At 53.3% G+C, this 24,830-nt stretch overlaps 1 protein-coding gene across 8 annotated transcripts; it reads left to right on the forward strand.

Moving 5' to 3' along the window:
* Positions 1–293: 293 nt before the first annotated feature.
* On the forward strand, positions 294–24,787 carry Cyth4 (cytohesin 4). 8 transcript variants are annotated; one of them, XM_039079763.2, is made up of 13 exons: positions 294–443; positions 5,890–5,972; positions 7,828–7,892; positions 9,032–9,098; positions 10,267–10,385; positions 11,354–11,434; positions 12,896–13,008; positions 14,505–14,662; positions 18,900–19,011; positions 21,152–21,228; positions 22,001–22,072; positions 22,509–22,663; positions 23,282–24,787. In XM_039079763.2, exons 1-13 carry the CDS (start codon positions 425–427, stop codon positions 23,352–23,354), a joined length of 1,194 nt encoding a protein of 397 aa, XP_038935691.1. In that variant the 5' UTR covers positions 294–424; the 3' UTR covers positions 23,355–24,787. The 8 variants fall into 8 exon arrangements, with proteins under 8 accessions (XP_038935691.1, XP_063120207.1, XP_017450546.1 ...); XM_063264137.1 differs by having other exon boundaries at positions 335–443; positions 5,835–5,972; XM_017595057.3 differs by having other exon boundaries at positions 339–443; positions 5,835–5,972; positions 14,514–14,662.
* The last annotated feature ends 43 nt before the right edge of the window (positions 24,788–24,830 follow it).

A 24,830-nucleotide genomic window follows, 5' to 3' on the forward strand; every position in this document is an offset into this window, starting at 1 on the left:
CTGGAAAACCCTTTGGCTTATATATAAAGAGGTTGCTGGGTCAAGGCCCAAGCCCCCAGAAGAGGTCCATCCTTAGGACCTTCTCTGTGACTGAGCTTGTGGATACCCATAATCTATCTGTCTGTCTTGTCTGTCTGTCTTTACCAGTGGCCTGCCTCAGATCTGCCTTTCTTCTGCTTTCTCACCTTCCAAGAACTCAAATGCCAGGGTCTAAGCTAACTGGTGAAACTCAACTGCCTTTAGGAAGTGCTCACTGCGTCAGGAGCCTGCGCACAGACCCCTGTGGCCTGGGCTGACTTCCTCCCACAGGGTCTGGGCGGGGCAGACAGGAAGGGGCCTTGACTGGTCCTGGTGGCTACCCACCAGAGCAGCCTCTGAGCCAGCAAGACAAGCAGCTGGGCCGCCTTCCCCCGGGGGCTTCAGAATGGATGTATGTCATGCAGGTAAGCAATAGGTCTTAGCCACAGGTCTCAGCCCTTTCCTCCTGCAGAACAGGGACACAATGGCAGCCATGCCTGAAAGACCTGGAAATAAAACTGGTTTTAACTAGTCGCAAACATCAAACTCTGTGTGCAGAGGCAGGCACCAGGCTAGACTCCAGGTCTCAGGGTCTCACAGGGATCTGAGTGGTCACTAACCTTCTGGGCTCTGCTGTAGCTATGGGGTGGATGGTGACAAACGAGATAAAAGATAGATAAGACAGGAGATCAAGGACTAGGAGAGAAGAAATTTAGAGGCCTCAGCATGACACAGCTCAGGAAAGAGAGTTCTTGGGAGTCCCCAGGAAGAGTTTTCAGGAAGAGGGAATGTCGTCTGCAAGGGCCCGGAGGTGGCTGAAAAAAATGACTTTGGATGAAGGTGGATACTATTGGTGGTGACACGTACCTGGCCAGTGTGAGGGACCACAGAGCCTTTTCAGCTCTTAGGGTCTGGTGACCTTTGATGGAGGCTGGGGACACTGACTGAAGGACTAACACGTTCAGTGAGGCCCTGGTGCCAGGGTTCACTCAGTAGCCAGGGTGGTGGGTCTGAAGGACAGAGAAAAGGGAGGCTGTGAAGTTGACACTGGAGGGACAGGGAGCAGAGAGCAGGGCTGTGGGAGGAGCTTTGTCCCTGTGCCCTGAGCCTCAGAGAGTTCTCTTGGAATTGGAGGCTCTGAGGGACAGCAGCTGCTAACTGTCTGGATCCCCAGGTCTCCTAACTGGTTCAGAGTGATACCTTTCCCCAAATGAAACCTAATGCTGAGCAGCCAGGCCCCACCCGCTGACACTGGGCCGTCTCCAGATGCTGGGCCTTGTTCTGAATGCCAGGAACATAGAAACCTATCAGGTTCTCCCTTCATTTCTTCTTTGTTTGTTTGCTTGCTTGTTTGTTTGTTTGTATCTATCTATCTATCTATCTATCTATCTATCTATCTTTCTCTCTTTCTTTCATACCCCGCCCTGGCCGCCCCTTTTTTTTAGATTTTTGGAGAGAGGGTTTCTCCATGTAGCCTTGGCTGTCTTGGAACTAGCTCTGTAGACCAGGCTGGCCTCCACATCACAGAGCTGCCTCTGCCTCCCCAGTGCTGGGATTAAAGGCTTGTCCCACCGTACCTGGCTCCCTCGGGCTCTTTCAACAGCCATTCATTTATGGACGGGACACAGGAGGCTTTGAGGAGACATGATATAAGAAGAGGCTACGTCTCTGGCCACCAAAGATCTCCTTAACATAACCTCTCCACTGTGTCTCTGGGGCTTTTGGGGGCGGGGAGAAAGGGGAGGTGTGTTAAGTTCCACAGAGACCCAGGGACTAGGCTGAGGCTCAAGGCCAACATGACGGCAAAGCGAGACCAGGCAAAGGGTCTCCACAGACCAGTTCATCTTTCTGTTTGTTCTTTATTTATTCATTTTACAAATAGCCCTGTGGTGTGCTTCCCAATGACCAAAGGGGAGCTGGCTGACCAGGGTGCTGAGTGGAGGGACAGAGGACTCTAATCCTTACCTGGCCACACCCACAAATGAGGAGAATGAAGAGAGGGACTGGGGACTTCCTGGAGGAGGCACCTGGGAAGGGAAAGATCTTTCTGTTGCCCAGGTCCCACAGGAGCCCGTGGCGTCCAGGGCTCTCCTCGGATTCATTGTCTGCGGACGACTGTTCCTTCGTCCTCCCAGACGACCTCTGAGAATGTGGGGATCTGCCCTGCGGGTGGCAGGGCTGGGTCTCCTCCACAGCAGGCCTGGGTTCCCATGTGATGGTTATGACTGGGGATGGAGGTAAAGGCTCTCCCAAGCTGCCTCTGGCTCCTGCCATGGACCTGTATTATATACAGTGGAACAGGCTAAGGCCCTTCCCCAGGGCCTGCTGCAAGGCGAGCCCTGAGCACAAGAAAGTCCTGCCTGGTAAAGGCATGAGGGCAAGCAGACTAAAACTAGAGGTCACTGGCAGGGAGAGGAAGTTCCCTCCCCTTCTAGCAAACAGCCCTCAGGAGCCCCCTCCCTGTGTGCCCAGTGGTCCCCCCTTCACTGGGAAAAGGGAAGTGGAGCCAGCTGCCCTGGAAGCTAAGACACAGGCACTAAAAATATGACGGGAAAGAGGAAGGGCAAGAGGGAAGTGGTAAGAGGCTGAGGTAGTGGCTGCCGGGCAGCGGGCCCTGGGCACTCATAGACCTGAGACAGGAGCACAGAAGACAGAGCAGGCTGGGGTCAAGGGTGACCGCTTTTCACACTGTTGTGGCTGTCAGAAGACCCAAGCTTGTGGATTTTACAAGGTTCCAGGGCAGCTGTAGCCTCCAGCCCCAGGTGGGCAGAGCATGAACCCCAGCTCCACCACCACCCAGCTATGTCAGCTGAGAGAGGTCACTTAACCTCTGGGAAGCCCAAGAGTATCTCATAGAGCAGGGAGTTAGAAATCCCCTCTTCAGAGCAGTGGGGGATTGAGAGACAGGATGAGCAGTACACACAGTAGGTCCTTTGTGGAGGAGGAGGTATTGGGAGTACTCAGGGACAGCACACAGAGGGAGGTGGAGCAGCATTGGGAAGCCCATCTTCCACCTTGAGTAAGGCAATCAGATGTCATTGGAGGGCCGGGGGGAAGGATAGACATGGTAGGAAGATTGACAAGACCTGATGATGGCGGTGCCCAAAGGGTAAAGGGAGGTAGTGTCAAGGTGCCTGTGGTTGGGGTACATTCCTAGAGCTCAGTAAGAGGCTGGGTAGAGGGGAATTCTCAGAGTTGTGTAAGGTCCAGGTGCAGCTTGGTAGCCATCTAGGTTTCATGAGAGATGCCACCAGTGGCGGGGCACGCCTTTAGTCCCAGCACTCGGGAGGCAGAGGCAGGTGACACTTGAGGTCAGCCTGATCTACAGATCGAGTTCCAGGACAGCAGAGGGCTACACAGAGAAACCCTGTTGAAAGAGAGAGAGAGAGAGAGAGAAGGAGAGAAGGGAGGAAGGAAAGACAGCACAACAGAAACAACAAAGCATGGTGTCAGCCTCTGGCCTCTACACAGATGAACACACATGCTCATTCATTCTCCAGACACACAGACACAGACAGACAGACAGACAGACAGACAGACAGACAGACAGACACACACACACACACACACACACACACACACACACACACACACACACACCACACACACCCCTGGCTCTCTCGGGCAAAGCCTTGTGTCAGTAACCACGCTGAAATCCCATACTGCTCCTTCCCAGTTGTGTGACCTGGGATATGTCACCTCACCTTTCTGAGTCCCTGAGTCTACCCCATCACGAAGACTAAGTGAACAGGGTCCCTTGGGTGTCCAAGAGCTTGGACTTAAATGAGACTTGCATCCCACTCCTCTCTGCCCCACTTGGAACAGGATCTCTACCCCCTGCAGGGAAAGTCCCACTGAGGCAACAGGCCTATACTCCCGCTTAAGGAGCCCCACACCCCAGCTGCATGTGCAATGGGAAGGGGCACTGTGTGTCCTGGAGGGACCATCCAAGCAGGGGACCTTCTCTGCATCACCATAAGGCTGCTCTGTTCTCTAGCAGGCCGTGGTGGTGACAAAGGGTGGGGACATTCAGGTCCCACTGCACACAGCCTTTGCTAAGAAAATGTTCCTGGCTTCACATGGTCCCATGGTATTTGAAAGCCCTTGAGTAGAGGAACGGTATCTATCTGAACCTGTGGACTCCAGCCAACATGAATAGCTGGGCCAGGATGGGGCTCAGTGGTCGGGAATCTGTCAGGCCTGTTCAAAGCCATTGGTTCTATCCTTAGCAACGCAAAAATAAAGAACTGGCTGGTTTTTGTTAGAGCAAAGGTTCCAGCCCAAGGGAAATGGTGGCCCAGTGCCAGTATCTGCACCCGGTTGGTTGGACATCGATGGGTGGTAGTCAGGGGACCCAGGAAGGAGTCCAGCTTCTTACCACACCATATGGCTACTTCCTTTGCCGTGCCAGGACCAGGGTGGCTCTGTAGGAGGCTGGTGAGTCACTGGTCATGATGTATCTTCAGGCCCCTCCTGTGCACCTGCCTGCTAGTGACCCCTGCAAATCTCTGCTCACCATCCTCCATGAAGCTACCCATGCCTCCTCCCAACCTGTGCCCCCAAGTGAAATCTACTGTCCTTTCACTTGGCCTTGGTCTCAGCTAGTCACTGCTAGCAGGAACTCAAGATTACCCTCTCTTCCTGAACCACAGGAAGTGGTGAATCAGGTGCCCTGACCAAGGTCTCTGCCGTGGTCTTTCTGGGATGGCTTGGTGATCCTTAGCTGCCCACATTGTTGGCTGTAGTTTGCTTTTGATTGTTTGGTTGTTGGTTGTTGCTGATGAGGCTGCGTCTCACCCTATAGCCTGGGCTGGCATCACATTTGTAGTCCTCCTGCCTCGACGTCCCAGATGCTAGGATTACAAGTATGATGAGCTTCTGCAGCCGGCTCTGTGGAGGTCCTGACTGGAGGGTGGTAGGTGGGGAGAATGCGCAATGTCCTGTGTGTGGCTCCAGCACTGTGGGCCTCACTTTGTTTTGGGGGCTGATGGATGGCATGGGATTGGGAGCTAGTCCGATCTCTTCTCTGAGCTGCAGTGTCTGAGAGCATGGACTGATGGTGTGCCAAACCCCCAGATTCTGTTTATGCCCCTTTTTTTCTTTTTGGCAGTTCTGCAACTTTATTTAACATTCGGCAGGTTTAACATTCTCATCTACATTGGTGATCTGTAGATTTTTTGAATGTGGTTACAGGCGGTGGTTACAAGCATGTAAGTTACTAATGTGTAGAGCTTGTTTAGCGAATCCTCATCCTCATTACGTTTTCTGTACAAATGCAATCTGAAACATCCCTTATTTTTTTTGGCCCAGATGGCTTTATTGAGCCTGATATCAATGTACATACACATCTGGACTCCCCATCTCTCTCATGGCAAATTTCCAGATTTCTTTGAGTTCCCGAGGAGCATGCTTCTTGAAGCCCTCTCCATGGATGCGTTTGTGAATGTTGATAGTGTATTCTCAACATCACCACCTTGCTATGGCAGAGTGGCCCTTCTTCTTCTTGCCACCCCACTTCTTTGTGGGACCCATTCTGCTAGGCCCAAGTTGGAAAGGCTCTGTTTTCTCTTCTTACAAAGTCAGGATCATCCTAGTAAAGCTCATTTGCCAGCTTCCCTTGCAGCTAGGTATGGCCAGGTGACCCCACAATGGCCTCAGGGAATCTCTCTCCAGGGAGTAAAAAGAATTATGATGAAAAAAATGGGGCTACTCTGGAGAGGGATGTCCAAGAATGCCTCTCAGTGGTAGTGGCATCCAGTCAGGCTCTAGTGGCACCAGCAAGTGTCACTGGCATCATGGGTCTTACTTTATTTCAGGGGTCTCTCCAGCAGCCCTGGGGTACAGAACCAAACAATCCTCCTCTCTCTCCAGATACAGCTGAGCTCAGCAGTGGCGAGGCCAGGGAGCTACAGCAGATCAAATGGCACAGGAAGCAGCTACTGGAGGACATCCAGGTGTGTGCACATCTATACTCACACTCATAGACCCACAGACACTCACACTCAACAGACTCATACCTGATCTAGTTCAGATCTACACATGTTCACACTCACAGACCCACACATGCCCACACTGGGACCCACATGCACTCATACTAATGGCTAAACTACACATGCCTGCAAGCCAGCCCTCAACACTATCATATCTCCTACTCTCCTCACCAAACGTTCAGAAAGCCAGTCAGACTTTGTCTTCTCCTCCCTGAAACCCCAGGCACCAGCCCCTCCCCTCAAGAGCCAAGCATCAGCCTCCTACCCCAAGTCCTGGATTCTTGACTCCTCTCAGCTCAATCCTAGGTCCCAGAGCACCAGCCTTAATCTCACCTCAAAAATAGAAAGTGGGCTGAAGTAGCCAGGGACTGCCCACACCGGCTCAGCAGCCAGGCCCAGAGCAGACCAAGTACAAGCGCTTGTCTCTTCCCTCATGTGCCCTTTGGACAAGGTCACACTCACCCTGGGCTCAGCTCTGGGGAGCTCACCGGTTTCATGGGCTCCTGTAATTATCAGTGACCACCAGAGACTGGGGTCCATTCCTCAGTTCCCCCTTGCTCAGTCCAGCCTCTGGGCCTCTGCGTACTTCCTTACCTCCACTTGGGGTTCCTCTCGGCTCTCCTCACATTCCCACACCTTCTTCTTCCTGAACGAGGCTCTACCTCCTCCTCCCAGCTGCCTGCCACCTAGACACACATACACACTTGATTCCACGGGAAAGCACCCGCTCGGCTAGCATCCTATTGAGCACACACGTGTGTCAGGCTCCGTCTTGGCAGTTTCTACATAATTCTTCCCTTAGCCTCTTCGCCCCCTCACCATGCACCCATGGTCTCAAAATCCCCAAACCCCAGCTCCATGAAACAGAACCTGGGCCTTGTTCACCCCTGGCTCCTGGTCCTGGCCCCATAGCTATAGCATACAGGTACTCAGTCAATACTAGTGAGGGTGTCCCCATGATGCCTATGGGTGGAAGTTAAGGCAAGGATCTGTCAGCCCTCAGAGCAAGGGGTCCCATGTCAGTTCTGATCCCTAGGAACACCCACGCCTACCTCACTACCCCTCATCTTGTGGGGAGAGGATGGTAGCCTCGTGGGCAGTTTACCCTGTTCATCTACTACCCGCAGGGTGCTACCAGGAAGGCTACTCCTAGTTGCCTAGTGGTTGGTGGGCAAGCTGGGGTGGGGACCTCCTCTGTACTGGGCAAGCCCTGGAAGCAGGCTGAGGCATGCTGGGATGGAATCGAGAGCAGCACAGGCCTAGAATCTGCGCTGTAGACATGAAAACGCCCCCTTGGCCGTGGCATTTCTGTCCCCTCTGTTCCAATGAACTGCACAGCTACTGAGAGGCCTGTGCTGCCCCGCCCTAGGGCACCCACAGCATATGACAGGCACTTACTGACAAGTGACAAGTGACTGGGAAGATGTGATGCCAGACAAGAGGTAGGGTCCATGTCCTAGTGGCCATGGAGAGCCACAGAGGAATTCTGAACAGGGAAGAGTAGCACCATGCTTCTATGGGGAGCTGCCAGCCAGGTGGAGTGAGGCCTCGTTGGTGGGAACAGAGAGGGGGAGACTTCATGGGAGAGAGAGCAAGCTGAAAATAGGGTCAGGCGTGTGCACAGGGACTCCCACCTCTGAGACAAGGGCTGGTGCAGGCACAAGAGCGCACAGAGGTATTGAGCTCCTGCTTTGAAAGTAAAACGGCGCAGGACGTGGGGGAGGCTGAGAAGGCTGGGGGAAGAGCCCGAACCATAAGCAGAGAGGGAGCCAAGGGGACATCCTGACCTCCAGGCTGACCCTTTTACGTTCGTCCACAGAAACTGAAGGATGAAATTGCAGACGTGTTTGCCCAAATTGACTGCTTCGAGAGCACAGAGGAGAGGTAAGGGGCCTGGCCCATGGGAAGACAGTTCCTGGGCACACCTCGCTCCCCGTGTGCCAGGGATGGTGGTAGGACCCAAGGAGATGCCCACAGCCCCCCACACGCTGTCTGGACCACTCCCCATTATTCTCAAACAGCCCCCATGCTCTCACCTTTCCACCCTACCTCCCCACAGCACTACCTACACATTACTGGTCAGAGGCAGCTGGAACCGGATGAGCTCTGGTATCTGGAAACCTGGAGTAGGCTCTGCTGGCCCACCTCATTCCTCACACAAGAAGGTTCCTGCTGGCTTTTTTCCCTAGGGCTGGGTCTTCTTTCTGGGCCTCAGTTTCCCCCTGTGTATAAGGAGAAGGTTGGGTTCCCACACAATCTTCTAGGCCCCAACATCTTGACATTGTAAAACCACAAGTGACATTTCAGCTACAAATTACAAAAAATAAATCTTTTAACATTTTAAATAAGGTGTGTAATGGTTGGCATTCATCGCTCTCCTGAGCCTGATGCAACCCCTTGTAACCAGCAGGCTGAACATGTCTGCTAGGATTCTAGGGCACTGAACTATTGAACTACACATGGTTTGCCAGGAGCCCACCCAGCCTCTGAAACCCCTGCTTCACCAATGTCTCATGCACATGCACACTCATGTGTACACATGAACACACACACACACACATACACACACACACACACGCACGCACGCACGCATGCACGCACGCACGCACGCATGCATGAGGGCAGCAGGTGGTCCTTGCAGAGAAGGAAACAGATCTGGGGGAGGGAAGAGAAATGAAAGGACTCACTCTAGTGGCTTGGCCCAAGAGTATATACAGCAAGAAGACTTAAGTTCAGGAGCAGCCTCTGGAGCCCATGTTCTCACTGGCCCCATCATGCCCCTGTCTCCTCCCCAGTGAGCTCTGCTGGGCTCCTGAGAGGCCCAGAGTTCAGTGCTCAGCTTACAACCCTACCCCTTCACTGCCTCCCACTCTGTTCTTGCTCTCCCAGGTAGTTCAGACACAGGGGCTGGGGCTATGCATGGAGTTCCAAGGGTATGCTGGCTCTCCTGAGGAAGGTCCCCTCAGGGCTTATGGGGGACAGTGACCTCCAGAGCCACCATGTTGATATGACTCTGTTCACAGCCGGATGGCGCAGAAAGAGAAGGAGATGTGCATCGGGAGAAAGAAATTCAACATGGACCCTGCTAAGGTACACATCCAGGGGAGAGGACGTGAACCCCACCAAAGTGGGCATCTGGGTGGCCACAGGAGGAAGACATGGGCCTCACCAAGGTACACAGATAAGTTAAGTAATGGAGGAAGCTGCCTTCTGGGCACCTTTGCAGCTGACCCCACAAACCACCCAACTGCGGAGAGAGCTGAGACCCCTCAGGGACAAGCCTTTGGTGCCTAGCTAGGGCTTACCTCTGTTCATTCCATAACATGGCAGTCCAAAGACAAGAAGGATGTGAAGTCCCCCTACGGACCAATCCCCTTGCTTCCCAGGCTCCATGCCCTACTCTGGAGTGGGCTTAGGGCAGTGAAGCCCTTAGATCTTGAACTCTGTCCCCAGCATGCCTTCCAAACCCAGGCTGCAGAAACTCAGTCTGAATCTTTGTTGCCCATGGCTTCAGAGCCAGCCAGCAGCCTTCACTCTGCCAAGTGGTCATGGGTTCCTCCTGCACCAGGGACAGCCACAGGAGGAAGCCACACACTGCACTAGGGCAAGAGTCCAGGCAGCCACAGGGAAGGCCAAGTTCTGGCTGAGACCGCCTGGGCTGTGTGTTCACCCTTCACAGCCACGGGCCCTGGATCACTGCTCCACCTCTCTGCCCTCTTACAAACATGCACATGTTGCCAGCTCTGCCATAGGAGGCCCAGCAAAGCTGGCTTCAAGGTGCCAGGAGGTGGGGTATGCCCTCCCAGCCACTAGAGAAGAGCAGTGAAGGTCATTGCCGTGGAGGCTGGCTACCTCCCAGGTGGGGTTCCTACAGTCACCTCCCCTTTTGGGTTCAGCTGGTTTGTGTGACTTTTACACAATGAGCGTAGATTGCTACTGTGATCAAAATGAAACTATTTGGAATAATAAGAGTGGGGAGGTAAGAAAACGAGAGGCTGACTCATCGAGTCTTAGAACTGTGACTTCCAGCAACCATGGGAGGGTGTAGTCTAAGAGTGCCAGGCTGGAGGGACCCCAGGAAGCACTGCTTCACTTAGCTCCCTGAGCACACCTCCAGAGACGGGGAGCTCACCACCTTCCAAGGGCAGCTTGAGAACACCATCCCGGAACAAGCTGTTGGAGAGTCCAACACCAGGTCCCCCTCCTCCACCAGGGCCCATGCTGTGAGGGCTACTTGTGAACTCTGTGTTATCTCCAGGGCATCCAGTATCTCACTGAGCACAAGCTGCTGACCTCTGATGTTCAGGACATCGCCCAATTCCTGTACAAGGGTGAAGGTCTCAACAAGACAGCCATTGGCACCTACTTGGGGGAAAAGTAAGAGGGTCCCCAGACGGGGAGCAGGGAAGTGAGGGTGTGGGGTAGACATACTGCTCAGGGTGGGCAGGGCTTGGAAGCCATCATGCTTAGGACTTGGGGTAAGCACTGACTCCCAGGCTCTGGCATATTTATTTATTCATTCATTCATTCATGCATGCATGCATGCATATTGTTTCTGCCTACTGGGCTCTGAGCTCTCTTCCAAATGCTGGCTGTATAAGACAAGATGGTCAAACTCCTGTCTTTGGGGACAGGTGCATGGGAGAGAGAGGGGGATGAGCTCTGTCCGTACACAGAAGGCAAGCATGAGGGCTCTGAGCTAGGGCTCTGATTTCAGTTGGCTAGGAAGTGAAGGCTGTGCACACAGGAGGATTCCAGGCTGTAAGAACAGTCACACGCAAAGGCCCTCAGGCAGAGACAGCTCAACTCAGCGGCAGGTTGAAGAGAGTGAAGAATTGGGAAGGAGGGAGGAAGGGTGTGAGGCAGGGGGATCCGTGGAGGCTCTAGACAGGAGTGTCTGGGACCACTTTCTAGCTGGTAGGGGGATGGACCACCGTGTAGGAGGCTGTGAGTCACCAGCCCTTCTCAAACACTGCTGAGTGAGGCAGCTCACAGGCTCCTGACCTGAGAGCTGGGGAGAGGAAGTAGAAAGGCCTACATCTCCTGCTGCTAATGAGCAGGCAAGGGGGGAGGGGCATGCGTGTGTGCAGAGGCTGGAGTAGGGTCACCAAGCAGGAAATGACCAAGAAGAACTTGATGCAGTAGCCCAGAGTTCACTGCGTGTGTGTGTGTGTGTGTGTGTGTGTGTGTGTGTGTGTGTGTGTGTGTGTGTGTGTGTTTAAGAGAGTGAGACAGAGGTGTGCCCCCACTGTATAACTGGGCTGGGAGGATGTGATCTCTCCTTCCCTCTAGAAGGCAGACATAGCAAGTTGCCAAGTGTACCCTCTTGTCCTGTCCCTCTCCAGGGACCCCATCAACTTGCAGGTCCTGCAGGCCTTCGTGGATTGCCACGAGTTTGCCAACCTCAACCTCGTTCAGGCCCTCAGGTGAGTGGAGCAGGGAGGGGACGACGTGGTTGGGGGTGAGGATGGGAGATGGGGATGAGGGTAGGGGTGGGGGTCCAACCCAGAGCTGCATGCAGAGGAGGAAGTTTGAGAGGTCCACGGCCCTGTAGAGCTGAAGCAGGAGAATCCCAGGTATAGAAGCCTGCAGCTGCCTCTCATTGCTCCACCACTGAGATATCTGCAACTGCCATTCCTCATGGACATCTGAGGGTCGAGCACAATGTTCTAGCGCTTTCTAGGCTAGCACACGTTTACTTTTTTCCTGTGTCCAGCTCCGTGTAGAACACAGCTGCTATGGCTCGTGACCCCCAGATTCTAATACACTGACCTCCACCTGTGTTTTTCCACCCGTGGGCACGGCAGGGTGCCCACGTGAGCAGCGCTTGCCCCATAACGTCCTCTCCAAACCCCAGCCTTGCCCCTCGTTCCCCACGTGACCCAGAGCAAGGCACAAAGAAGAAACCTCAAAGCTGGGCGTGGAGCTTCACGCTTGTAATCATAGCAATTAGAAGTCTGAGGCAGGGGCATTGCTGTGAGCTCCAGGCTAGCTTGGGCTACATAGCAGGTTCCAGGCTAGTGTGGACCACCCTGTCTTAAGAACAAGTAAACAAAACAAAATGAAACAAAAACCAGAAGAGGAAGGAAGGTTCCCTGGGCCTCTATTTTCTCATCTATAACAGAAATCAGGACCAAGTTGGGAGGGCAGGAGAGCTAAATGAGGAAGGACTTGTAATCTGCCACAGCCGGTTTCACATGTGTCAGCTTTAAGTCTTAGTGAGACTTTGTGTCAACTTAGGAAGTCTTAAAGCTGCTGTTGGGAGGGCCTGGAAGTCAGCTCCCAAGAGGGGGATTTGACCTGGGCTTTGAAGGATGAGTAGGAGTTTGCAAGGCTAAGAAAGAAGAGGCTACTATTATCCAAGCCATATGGGCTTCCGGGAGGAAGGGCTTAGGGATCACTCATCTGTCTGTCTCTCTGTCTATCATCTTTCTATCATCTATCATCTATTTATCCATCATCTGTCTATCATCTGTCCATCATCTATCTATCACTATCAATCTTTTTTCCTTTCTTTCTTTCCTCCTTCTTTCTTGCTTTCTCTCTTTCTTACTCTTTCTCTCATTCAATAAGCTTTTTGCTGAGCGGGTTTTAAGTGACCTGAGGAGATAACAGAACTTTGCTGACACTAAGTTACAAGTTTCTAGAACACAGGGGAAGCTTTGGTCCTAGGGAGAGGGAGGTCCATGGAGGAGAGGTGACATTCAGGGCCCCACAGCCAGTATTCTGTAAGACTCCACATCCTTCCATGCTCTTGGCACCTTCACACCTGAACTCACCCACGTCATGTTTGGGCCCAGTGGTTGCCAGTTCCCATTCACGGTCTGGTTCCCACCCCCCCTCCAAGAGCTCCACCTGCCTCACTGACCATGGTCCTGTCCCCCTAGGCAGTTCCTGTGGAGCTTCAGGCTGCCAGGTGAGGCCCAGAAGATTGACCGCATGATGGAGGCCTTTGCTGCTCGCTACTGCCTCTGTAACCCTGGAGTCTTCCGGTCCACAGGTGACAAGCTCCTCATGTCCCCCAGGCCCTTCACCCATTCAAGCCTTCACTGAACCCTCACTGAGCATCAACTCCATGTCTGTCTGAAGCACGGTCCTCGAGAGAGAGAGCAGGGAAAGAGAGCAGCGTTGGGGTGTGGAGTATAGGTTGGCTTCTCAGAGGAAGCAAAGTCTGAGTGAGGTTTTGAAGGATGACTAGGAGTTCTCTAAGAAGTTAGAATGGGAAAATGCTTTACTGTCTCTACTTAAACAAAGGCTCTAGTACATGTAACATCCTGGGAAGGGCAGGCAAGGGGCAAAGGACAGAGCAGGTGACCAACAGGCTCTGTCACACATACCTCGGTCTCCAAGGGCAACCAAATATTGAGATAGGGACAGGATGAGGGAGGAGCCCACACACCACAAGCCAAGTTTCAGAGGGGGTCCCTGTGTTCCTGGTACTTTATATGCATAAGGCCTTTGGAGCCTCTTGTCAGCGTCCTTAAATCCCCCATGAGAGTCTCTAGGCACAGCAACAGATTGTCCCTGGTGAAGCACAGAGCCAGAGTCAGACGGGAAGCAACTTTGTTCTAAGTCGAACTGTTCCTCCTCTGCTGTGCTCAGGACAAAAGTCCCCTGGAGCCTTTGCTGTACTTGGCCATGCCCCGTGAGCTGGCATTTGTTTGCCTGATGGTTCCTACACACTTAAACACCCAGCCAGGGCAGGGAGCTCATCAACCCCATGTTCACCTGTGACTCCCAGAGCCCAGAATAGTGCAATGCTCAATTAACACTGGTGGGAGGCCAGGGGTGGTGCCATGCATTTATAATATCAACATTAGGGAGGGTGAGGCAGGAGGATTGCTGCCAGTTCAAGGCCAGCCAGGGTTTCATGTAAGACCCTGTCTCAATCAATCTAAGTCATTCAGGCTACATAGAAATGGAAGGTATTTTAATCATCTGATCAGTTTGTCACTGTGTCACCTGGAGTCACCGTGTGACCCAACTTCCTGTGCCTCAGTGTCTGGTCTTTAAGATAGAGGTGCAGCTGTACCTCTCTCTCCTGGGACAGGCCGGGGGTGCAGAGAACTGAGCACAGGTCAAGGGGTTGGAACTGGCCCCCTCAGGTTCCAGATTCTCAGGAGACCCAGAACAGTAGTCACCCCCGGAAGCCTGCACACAAATTCCTACATTACAGCAGGCCGCTGGCAGCTTGGCCTGCAGAGGCCTCCAGGTTACCAAGCAGCTTAGAACAAGCTACTAACTAAAGGGGCGGCTAACAAAGAGCTCCAGCTCCCAGGAGGCAGAGAACAGAGTGGGCGGGCCTGGAAGGGCTGCGGCTGATGGCAAGCTGGATCTGAAAGGGAGGGAGGGAGGGCACAGCCGCAGGGGGCAGAACAGCAGCTGAGGTTCGCAAGAGTGGGAGGGGAGGCTGGGCCTTGAATGTCTGCCAAGCTCAGGCAGCACTGGGACAGAGGACGGGACAATAACCTGGGCCAGAACTGTGACCAGTACCAGGTTCCACAGACACCTGCTACGTGCTGTCCTTCTCTGTCATCATGCTCAACACCGGCCTCCACAACCCCAATGTGCGGGACAGACCCCACTTCGAGCACTTTGTGTCCATGAATCGCGGCATCAACAGTGGCAGTGACCTGCCTGAGGAGCAGCTGCGGGTGAGCTCACCACTCCCTTACCGATCCCCTCTGAGATACAGCGAAGGCAGAGGGTGCGGAGGTCTACCACACCAGTCATTATTGTGAGGTGCGCCATCATGTGTGGGCATCATCAGCCCGGCCTCAGCTCAACAAGGATGTTGGCAGGTGGACCATGGGAAGTCCATCAGATTTAGATTTAGGGGAACCCTGGTCAGCCATTGTTCACACTTACCCCCAAATGGTACTTTAGTGTGTGGCTCAAGGGCAAGCACAGACTGTAAGGGATCCAATCTGAGCACCCCAGTAAAAGGGGCCAGTACCTCCTAAGCGCAGAATCCCAGCTTCTCTGCAAGTCATGGGGAGAAAATGCTTGGCTGGGTGCTCAAAGGGGGAAAGCCAGTCTCCCACAAATCCTCACTAGCTCTACAGCAAGCTTAGTCCCAAGTCTCTTATCCCCTAATCCCAACACAGCATCCTCGCCACACTGCACCAAAACCTGTTCTTGGCATAGGGACCTAGGGTTAACTCCACACAGGTCCTGCCTAGACCAAGTCCAAAGTCCAAGGTCTGGTGGGAAGGGACCACACATGAATCACATCCACACTCAACCCCACAGCTGACATCAACTGTGATGACCACGAGAGCTTCGCTACAGAGAGACATGCTGCTGCCATCTTGGGTGCCCGGGTGGGAGAGGCAAAGGTGTTACCCCAGAACCCTAACCAAGCATGCGCAAGGCTCTGGGTCCAGTCCCTAGCGCTCACTTTACAATCCCGCACCAGGGAGGTGGAGGCAGGAGGATGAGGAATTCAAAAGCATTCTTGGCTACATAGCAAGTTTGAGGCTAGCCTGGGTTAGAGAAGATGCTGTTTCAAAACAAACAAGCAAAAGGAGCAACAAAGCAAAACAAAACCAACCCAGCCCTCAGTGCAGACTAGAACACACACAGACATTAGAGGCATCATACCTGGGAGCAGAACCAGCATGCCTCCTACAGGGGCCCTGAATGTGCGTGGTCTCCCCAACTGACCCCTGTTGCCTTCTGTCCAGACAGCCTCTAGAGCATCATCCCCTCCTCATGGCCCCAGGCTAGAACTTTCTTGGAAGTAATAGCTAGGCACCTCAGATTGGTAGCCTCCAATCTGTCTAGGAGGCTGGGAGAGGTCAGGTGCCCTGGTCAGCAGCACAGAGGCAGGCAAAGAGCAGGGCCAACGGGAGCCTCCACCCCATGACTGCCCGTCTTTCAGCCGCAGCTGAGTCCTGGAGTCCCTCCAGCAGGAGTGAGCAGAGCTCATAGCGAATGGGTAGCGAGTTCGAATCTTCCCAGCTGTGTCCTAGGGTGCCCAGGCCCACTCTGAGAGCCATCCCAGGTTTTCACCGGCAGCCACATGAACCTAGGTTCCCCTCACCTGCCCCTGGGCCTTGTTTTAATATTTTTTTAAAAGCAAGAGCCCAGTGCCACACTGTCTCTTTGCAGAAGTGAATTCTCCATGGACCCTTGTTGCTCAACTTCCAAAGAAGCCACAAAATGCATTTAAGTACACCAAGAGACAGAAGTGAATTTACACAGAGGCATGCCCCAAGAGAGGTCACCCCAAGGTCACACAGCCCTGGAGGGTATGCTTGTAGGAAAGACTATGAGAGATGTGTTGTAGCTGTAGGGGACAGGCAACCGGGACAGAGTACTTACAAGGTTTTAGGTGCAGAAGTAGGGGCTGGACACAGGGGCAGGAGATGAATACAGCTCTTCCCTAGGCCACTCTTTAGGCTCTCTGTCACAGCAGACAATGTCCTAGGTATGCTGTCACTGTGGTCCCCCCCACACCCCCATATCCCCACACCCCCATACCCCCACACCACCACCCCCATTACCAGGGTCAAGCTACGGTGGGTCACAGGGTGCCACTGGAGTTAGCTGACCTGAGGCTTCATGTTTATGACAGGAGAGTCCTAGCTTAAGCAGTGTCGCCTCCTGTAAGAGCTAGAAGGTTTGGGGGAGCGGACTTGAGCATACTACCTCCAGCTGTCACAGAGGAGGAGGTCTAAGGGATACCCGCTGAGGTTCCCAGACTCGTGTGTCCTAAAACAAAGAACGGAACCAGGGACATATGGATAGTGATAGGAGTTTACTAAGGAAGAAAAAGGCATTTCTGAGAAGGGAGATAGGCTTTCTGGGACAGGACCGAGAGTCGAAAGCTGCAGGTCCCCAGTCCTCACCCTTCCGGCTCCTTCACATTGCAGTGTTCTCTTCAGCATTTGAAAATGGAGGCTCATCTTCTGTGGGTTCTGTCCCTTACATGGGGCCACAGTACACCTGTGAAGGTCAGAGGTCAACTCAGGAGTTGGTTCTCTCCTTCCAAAGAATCCAGCTCAGGTTATTAGGTTTGGCAGCAAGCGCCTTTACCCACTGAGCCCTTCAGCCAGCCCATCATATGTACATCGTAATACCTCTTCCTTCATGCCTTCCTGTCCTGTCACACTGACTGGGAGAATCACAACTAATATCACTGGAAAGAACAGGGATGGGGCCGGAGAAATGGCTCAGCGGTTAAGAGCATTGACTGCTCTTCCAAAGGACTGGGGTTCAATTCCTAGCACCCACATGACAACTCATAACTGTCTGTAATTCCAGTTCCGAGGAATCCAACACCCTCACACGAACGTGCATATACAATTGATTGATTGATTGATTGATTGATTGATTTTAGAAAGAAAGAACAGGAATTCCCTTTTTCTCAGACTGTTGGCTTCAGGTGTGGCTAGATCCAGGGGCTTGATGGTTCAAAGGAGCTACATGTCACATCAAGGCTACCCTGAACCCTGGCTCTCTTCTAGACCCTGGCTACATCAGCGATACCCAAGTGGGTCCAGGCTGCCAGCTTCGCCCAGAAAACTAAACTCCTGGAATGAATTCCTATTGACTGGCTGGGGTCACGTATCTCTGCTTAAACTAGTCATCATAGCACATAGGATACAAGGCTGTACACAGCCAAATGGAGGTCACTGTCCCTCCCTGGAATCTGGAGATGGAGTGGGATACCCAACTCACTGTAAACCTAGACAAAAGGAGAGGAGAGGGAATCCTAGGAACAGGGCCACAGGGTCACCCAGGGCCCTGACGTTTTCTATGCAGTGGTTTGTTCAGTGACAGGGGCCTCGGGTGTCTTCAAAACACAGGAAGTGTGGGTGTGCTGCACCGTCTTTGCGAGGCAGAATACAAACTTTGCTACTGCGACCGCAGAAACTTTCAGGTACCCTTGTGGGTTTAGCAGAGGCTGAAAACCTGTCTGTGGCCCTGCAGCCTCCTCAGGCTCCCTAATAGTTGTCTGAGCTAACAGCTCAGCTACTGCAATGGTTTTCCTGCCCCAGACACTCATTCCACCTGCCAGGCCACTTGGGGATTCCCAAGGTAAAGCCTGCCGCCCCACCCCCACGAACCGCTCCCCCTACTCCAGCCAAAAAAGTGGGTCCTCACTTTCCTGTCATTCCCACACCACAGTAAGATTGGAAGGGGACATAAAGGCTGAGCCAGAGGATGGCCCAGGCCCACCCCCATAGATTCAATCACACAGCTGGGCGAGCCCAGTGCCCACTAGAGATTCAAATCACTCTGGTGGGTCTGCACCCACGCCCTGCCCTAGGGTAGAAGCCATCTCAGCCCTGGCTCACATACCTCTGGGGTCACTCTTTGCACATTTAAACAGCTAAGTCATCTAGGGAGGGCTAAAGGGGGACCCTCTAAATCCCAATCCCTACAATGAGAACCCATTCTAGATAGACACCGTGGCCAGCACCCCACACTGGGTACTTCTCCTGCCTGCCACTGGGCCTCTGAGCCTGGAGCAGTCAATCCCTTCCTCCCTAAGGCCTCCTCTAGCCTCACCCCAGCATGTGTTATCTAGAAGGTTCTACTGTCTATCTAAATAGAAGAGAGGCATCTCCCACCATGAGCCCTGCCCAAAGCAGTTCCTACTTCAGCTGCTGTCCCCAGGGAGGGTAGGAATGAGCGTCAGTGTCCTTATGTGTGAACCCAAGGCACCCACCCTGCTGACTCTGCCTGTGGGTAACACAGGGGAAGGCATACAAGGCTCTGGGTGTGGCCAGTGCAAAAGGTGAGTGCCAGTCACCTGAGGGGACAGGGACTTGGCGGGATAGGTCACAAGAATGGCTCAGGAATGGGTTTACCAGGAGAGGGCTGACTTGTTCAGGGCCCATATCAGTGAACTGAAGCCACCCTTTTCCTCCTCTCGGGCAGAACCTGTTTGACAGCATCAAGAGTGAGCCCTTCTCCATCCCCGAAGATGATGGTAGTGACCTTACTCACACCTTCTTCAATCCTGACCGTGAAGGATGGCTACTCAAGCTGGGTGAGACCTCTATGCACATTCTCAAATGTGCTTACCTGCACACGTTTCACACACACACACACACACACACACACACACACACACACACACACACCCCTCAGGAGTGGACCTGCACAGCTCTGGGTCTCTTAACCCACAGCCTAGCAGTCTGCTTACACTTTCTATCCTTCCTCTCAACCACCCATGCACTCATCCATCCATCCACCCATCCATCCATCTACCCATCTACCCACCCACCCATCTACCCACTCACCCATCTATCCACCCACCCATCTACCTACCCACCAATTGTCTTATCCAACTGTCCCATTCACCTCTCCACCTAGCCTGTTTATCTATCCATCTGTTACAGTCATCTATCAATCTATCCACCCCTACCCACCATTGTTCTATCTATCCTCTCATCTATCTACCCACCCATTCCTCTACTCATTCATCCATCCACTCATTCTTCCATCCATCTACCCACCTATCTATCCACATTCCTTTATCCATCCTCCTGCTCATCATCCATTCATCCATCTACCTATCTTCTTATCCATATATTCACTCATGCACATATCCACTCGTGCACATATATATAAAAACACCTCCCCTTCTACCCATCCATCTGTCTTAGGGGTACAGGGGTACAGGGGTGACTGCTAGAGGACAGTAGGAGACAGAGGCTCCATGGATGTTTCTCTCCCAGAGGGTTGGAGAGAAGAGTCTAGCAGAGTAGCTCTGCTCAGGACTACTGACTGTAAGGTGCTGGTCCTTGAACAGCCGAACATTTGGGTGATCATTCTCCAGAAGCCAAGAGTCAGCAAGGTTAAAGGAACTTCTCAAGAGCACACAGACAGCAAGCATCCTACCTAGGGCAGCAGAGAGCTGGATGTCCCTGAAGCAGGAGGACAGAGAGAGGGGAGGGGGGAAGGGTGTAACTAAGACAGAGCCATGGTGAATGCAGCAATGGGTGCTCCAATGGTTGATAGAAACAACCAACCCTGCCTCCGGAAACACCCTCAGGAGCCAACCCAGCATGGCCAGCCAGGCAAGGACTGGGGTCTTCCAAGGCAGATGAAGAAAAATGGCTCATCTTGGAGGAATGCCTGGGCTGGGCAGTCTCCATCACTTACTGTGTACCTAGATCATGACAGACTTACCCATATCCCAGATGCCCACCAAGCCTTCTGTCTGTCACCCCAGCCTCTCTTCCCACAGTCCTCTGGGCCTCCTCTGCTGCCCGGCACTGGCTTCCAGCCTCCAGGTCACAAAGCCAGACAGCAGAGGGGGCGTCAGAACTCACTGCCCCCTCTTCAGCATCCCTTTCTGTAGTTGGACTGTGGAGGCAGTGACCCAAGAGAATGCTGGCCACATAGCAACATGGCTGAGAGCTTGGGCTCCAGGACAAGGACACTGGAGTTGAAAAGCACAGGGACTTGAATACATAGTCTAGTTTTTCCCAGCCTTGGTTTCCTCATCTATAAAATGGGATTGCCAGTGGCCATCCAGGGGTGTGGTGGGAATGGCCACAGGGATTCACATCTTCATCATCAAAGGCCTGATACATCAAAGGTAGAGTGCTGTGTTAGCTACTGGTCTCAGAGCTGCAACAAAAGCAACTGAGGAGGAAGAGCCCCTCCTGCAACAAGCTTGGGGAGGCGGGTCACCGTCAGGAAGCAGAGAGCAACGAAGGCTCAGTCTCTCCTTTTTCAGTCCCGGAGTCCAGCCCCTGCTTACTACCCACATTGAAAGGGGGGGTCTTCCCACCTCAGCAAACTCAGTCAGGAAACCCTCTCGTGAATGGACCTGTCCAGAGGCTTGTCCTGATGACTTTAGATCATACAGTCCACACTAAGCATTGCAAGCACGTAAAGCAAGCATGGGTCTGGGTGGGGGGTCAAGTAAAGGTCAGGTAACATTAGTTGGGAGAGCAGGGAACAGTGCCACTGTCCCTCTACCTAATTTCTGGGAACCCAAATCCAAGGAAACGGGGTGATGGGAGTTGCTGGGAGCTGCTAACACTTGAGGTATAGAAAGAATGGATCTGGAGGCTTGGAGAGCAATGCTCACAAGGCTCTGTGGCTGTCCTCTGGGGGGACTTGGTGACCCAGGAGGAGGAAGGCTGACCCTCCTCCCCTCTGCCTGTCTCGTGCAGGGGGCCGTGTGAAGACATGGAAGCGACGCTGGTTCATTCTCACGGACAACTGCCTCTACTACTTTGAGTTCACCACTGTGAGTGAGTGTGTGGGGAGGTGGGAATAGGACACAACCAGACATAACCAGACCCTGTCCGCAAGAGAGCCAGTGTCACTGCTGTAGAGTGTTAGGCCCTTTTAGAGGGTTCAGTGCCCCTATGTCCCATTCCACAGACGTAGAGAACTAAGAGGAGAAGGGGCTGGGCAGGGGAGAGGCCTGGCTTAAAGTTGGGTTTCCCAGGCTAGGGCTGTAGATCAGTGTTAAAGCGTGAGCCTAATTTGTGTGAGGCCCTGGCCAATTCCCAGCACCGAAAACAAACAAACAAACAAACAAATTGTTCAAGGCAAATGGAGTTGCTAAAGGCCAGGCATGGGAGCTCCTAACATGGTCAAGGCCAACCTGGGCTACAGAACAAGATCCTTCTTTCAAAAAAACATTGTAAAAGAGGTAGGGGGCTAGAGAGATGACTCAGCAGTTAACACTGGCTGCTCTTCCAGGGGATCTGGGTTCAATTCCCAGCACCCACATGGTGGCTCACAGCTGTCTGTAACTCCTTCCAGTCCTGAAGTGAAATCGGACACCGTCTTCTGGCCTTTGTGAGCACTACCAACCCAACGTGTGGCCCACTTACATGCATTCAGGCAAAACACCCATACACATAGAATAAAAAATGAAAAAGACATTTTTAATTGGGTCTTCCAGATCCCAACCAAGGCGCTAGTGTTGAACGCTCTCTGGCTAGGCAGTATGCAAAGATGGCCTGAGGAGGTCCCAAGATTATTTCCTGCCCCTTACTTTGCTTCCGTAGGACAAAGAGCCTCGGGGGATCATCCCCCTGGAGAACCTCTCTGTGCAGAAGGTGGATGACCCCAAGAAGCCGGTAAGGGTTCAGTTGGGGGTTCCCTGCATGGCTGAGGGAAGGGGCCTTCGTGGGACCCTCCATGAGGCCCAACCACTCCTCCTGTAGGGTCTCCTGAAGCTTTGGACAGTGTCATTGAAAGAACAAGCCTCAGTTGTCTTGTGGAGCTTGACTCTGGCACTAACTAGGGAACTTCTAAATCCCAGCTATTTTCTGAGCCAGGATACAGACGCACTCATGCACCCACACACGCACACACTCATGCATGCACGCATGCCCCAGATCTGTTACATGGCATTTAGGAAACCTGGTACATAGTAGGTGCTCAGTTTCCTCTCCCCGAGGGCTGTTTGGGAAGGGCATTCTGTGGGAATGCTGCTCTTCCCTCCTCCTTGACCCCCCCCAAGACTGTCCTAGCCTGTCCCCTGAATTTCACCCTAAATGGCACCTCACATAGTTCTGCCTGGAGCTGTACAACCCCAGCTGCCGGGGCCAGAAGATAAAGGCATGCAAGACGGACGGGGATGGCAAGGTGGTGGAAGGCAAACACGAATCCTACCGCATCTCAGCTGCCAATGCCGAGGAGCGCGACCAGTGGATCGAGGCCATCAGGTGAGGGGCAGCAGGGACAGTGGACATCTGTCCCCTTCTGACTTCTTTGGGCTCTTCTTTCCTTGTCTATAAGGAAACAAACTCCAGATCTCTCTCCTATTGGGTGGCCATCGGTGGGCATGTTCTTGAGTCAGGCGCCATGCCAAATCCAGGGAACTCAGAAGGGAGGTCCCAGGCACTTGGTGCTTCCAAGGAGCTCAGCCTGGAAGGGGTTGGGACAGGGAAGGGAAGAGGTGAAGGACTCTGTATGTAGATAACAGGGCAGACATGGGTGAATGGGAGACCTGTCAGCTAGAAGGCAGCAGTGGCCACTGGGCAAGGCATTTGAAGGATCAGAGAGACTCAGAGATGGCAGACCCTTGCTCAGAGCTGCACAGCAGTGAGGGACCCAGTTGGCTCCACCACCAGCTCTCTTGCTTCTCCAGAAAGGAGTCTGGTGGTATCTGGTGGTCTCATGCTTGCTGGGCCTGCCCCTGAGACAAAACTAGCAAGGATGATCATTACTATATCTATCCCTGGCCTTTCTTATGCAACAGGGTGAGCCCATGTCCCAAATCATAAGCCTGGAAGTCCTAAACTCTAGCAAGCCCTGAAGTCTCATTTCCTCCCTACCCTTAGGGCCAGCATCACCCGAGTTCCCTTCTATGATCTATTGTCTGCTCGGAAAAAGAAGATAGTGGGCAAGCAGTGAACTTCTGGGAGGCAGTGCTGGCAACCCCGTGGGAACCATGGTACCAGGAGACACAGACCCACTGTGCCTGCTCCTGCTCACAAACCTGCCCCTCCACATCATTGGAACTGGCTGTTTGGGGCTGTGGATCCTCAGAAAGCACAGAGTTCACAGGGAGCTTGACAGGAAGAACTTATGAAGCTCTATCTGGGACCACTGTGTGTGTGGATGGCCAGCCTAGAGCCCTTCTGTGTATCTCACCCTTTCCCTCCCATCAGGAGGACTATGGATTCCCTGGAGGCTTCCACCTCAGAAGTTCTCCTTCCCTCAGCTTGAGCCAGGCTGTCTCTGCCATGGACAAGTATCAGCGTTCATCTAACTTGGAGCTCGGAAGCTTCAGACAAACCCCTCCACTGCACACAGCCCTCCTCTGGGTCTTTCGAATCATAGAGTTTGAATAGGAAACATCTTGGTCCAGTAACTTTATGGTCAGCTTGGTTTCCAGAGGGAGCTGGGATACCAGGTGACTGAATGGGACAGACTGAGCTGGAAGATTCTGAGGACACTGCCAGCATTATTCCCAAGGGTGCTGACCTGAGACGAGCAGAGGAGACAGACCCTGGAGGCTCTGGCAGTCTCTATGGCTTGCCAGTCTGGCGTACAACCAAGGAAAATGGGAGAAGAGAATGCTTCAGGTTGTGCCCACCAGGACAGCTGCTTGGAGGCCACAGCCAGCCTGTGGTAACACAGGACTCAGGCTTGGACAGACTCTCAGTCATGGTGCCATTGCTGGCGACCTGGCCAGCAGAGCTGAGGTAGTCAGGGGCTGCAGGATGGGCCCCTGTTCCTGCCTCCTGACAGAGCAAGGCCAGCTTTGCATACAGGCTGCTCTGTCCCCAGGGAGGTCCCTCTTGGGGGGATATTTCTTCCCCAGAGCGTTTGTACCTCCTCCTGACTGAAGAGACCGAAGGAGGGAAAGTTCCTCAGCAAGGGAGCAAGAAATGGGGCTCCCTGTGCCCTGGGCCAGCCTGGGCTCTGGGAAGGAGCAGCAGGTGGCTAGGCTACCCTTGTCCTCTGCAGGAGCACACATGGGTGCACTGTCTACAGGGTAGGAAGAGAAGTGCTGTGGGGTGGGGTGGGGTGGGGTGGGGTGGGGTAAGACGCCTGTCTCAGGAGGAACACTCGGCTGAGAGCTGGGGCATCGGCAATGGAGCCCTTGCTGGACTATTGAAGACTTTCTGGTGAGCTGAGTCCACACCAGCTGCTCCCATTTGTGGGTTAAGGGACCCGAAAGTCTTCCTCTGCCTCTGGCATGTGTGTGTGTACAGAGGCTGTCGGACTCTTATCCCTTCCCCTCTTTGGTCCTCAGCTCCTTCCCCAGCTCCAAGGTGGGGGAGCATCTTTTTCTTTCCTGTTGTAACACTTAGAAGCAAGAATAAAAGCTCATGACTCAACTCGTGGCAGAAAGCTATCCTTCTGTGATTACATCACCACCCT

This window comes from Rattus norvegicus, chromosome 7 (genome assembly GCF_036323735.1).
Source record: "Rattus norvegicus strain BN/NHsdMcwi chromosome 7, GRCr8, whole genome shotgun sequence".
NCBI classification, from domain to species: domain Eukaryota; kingdom Metazoa; phylum Chordata; class Mammalia; order Rodentia; family Muridae; genus Rattus; species Rattus norvegicus.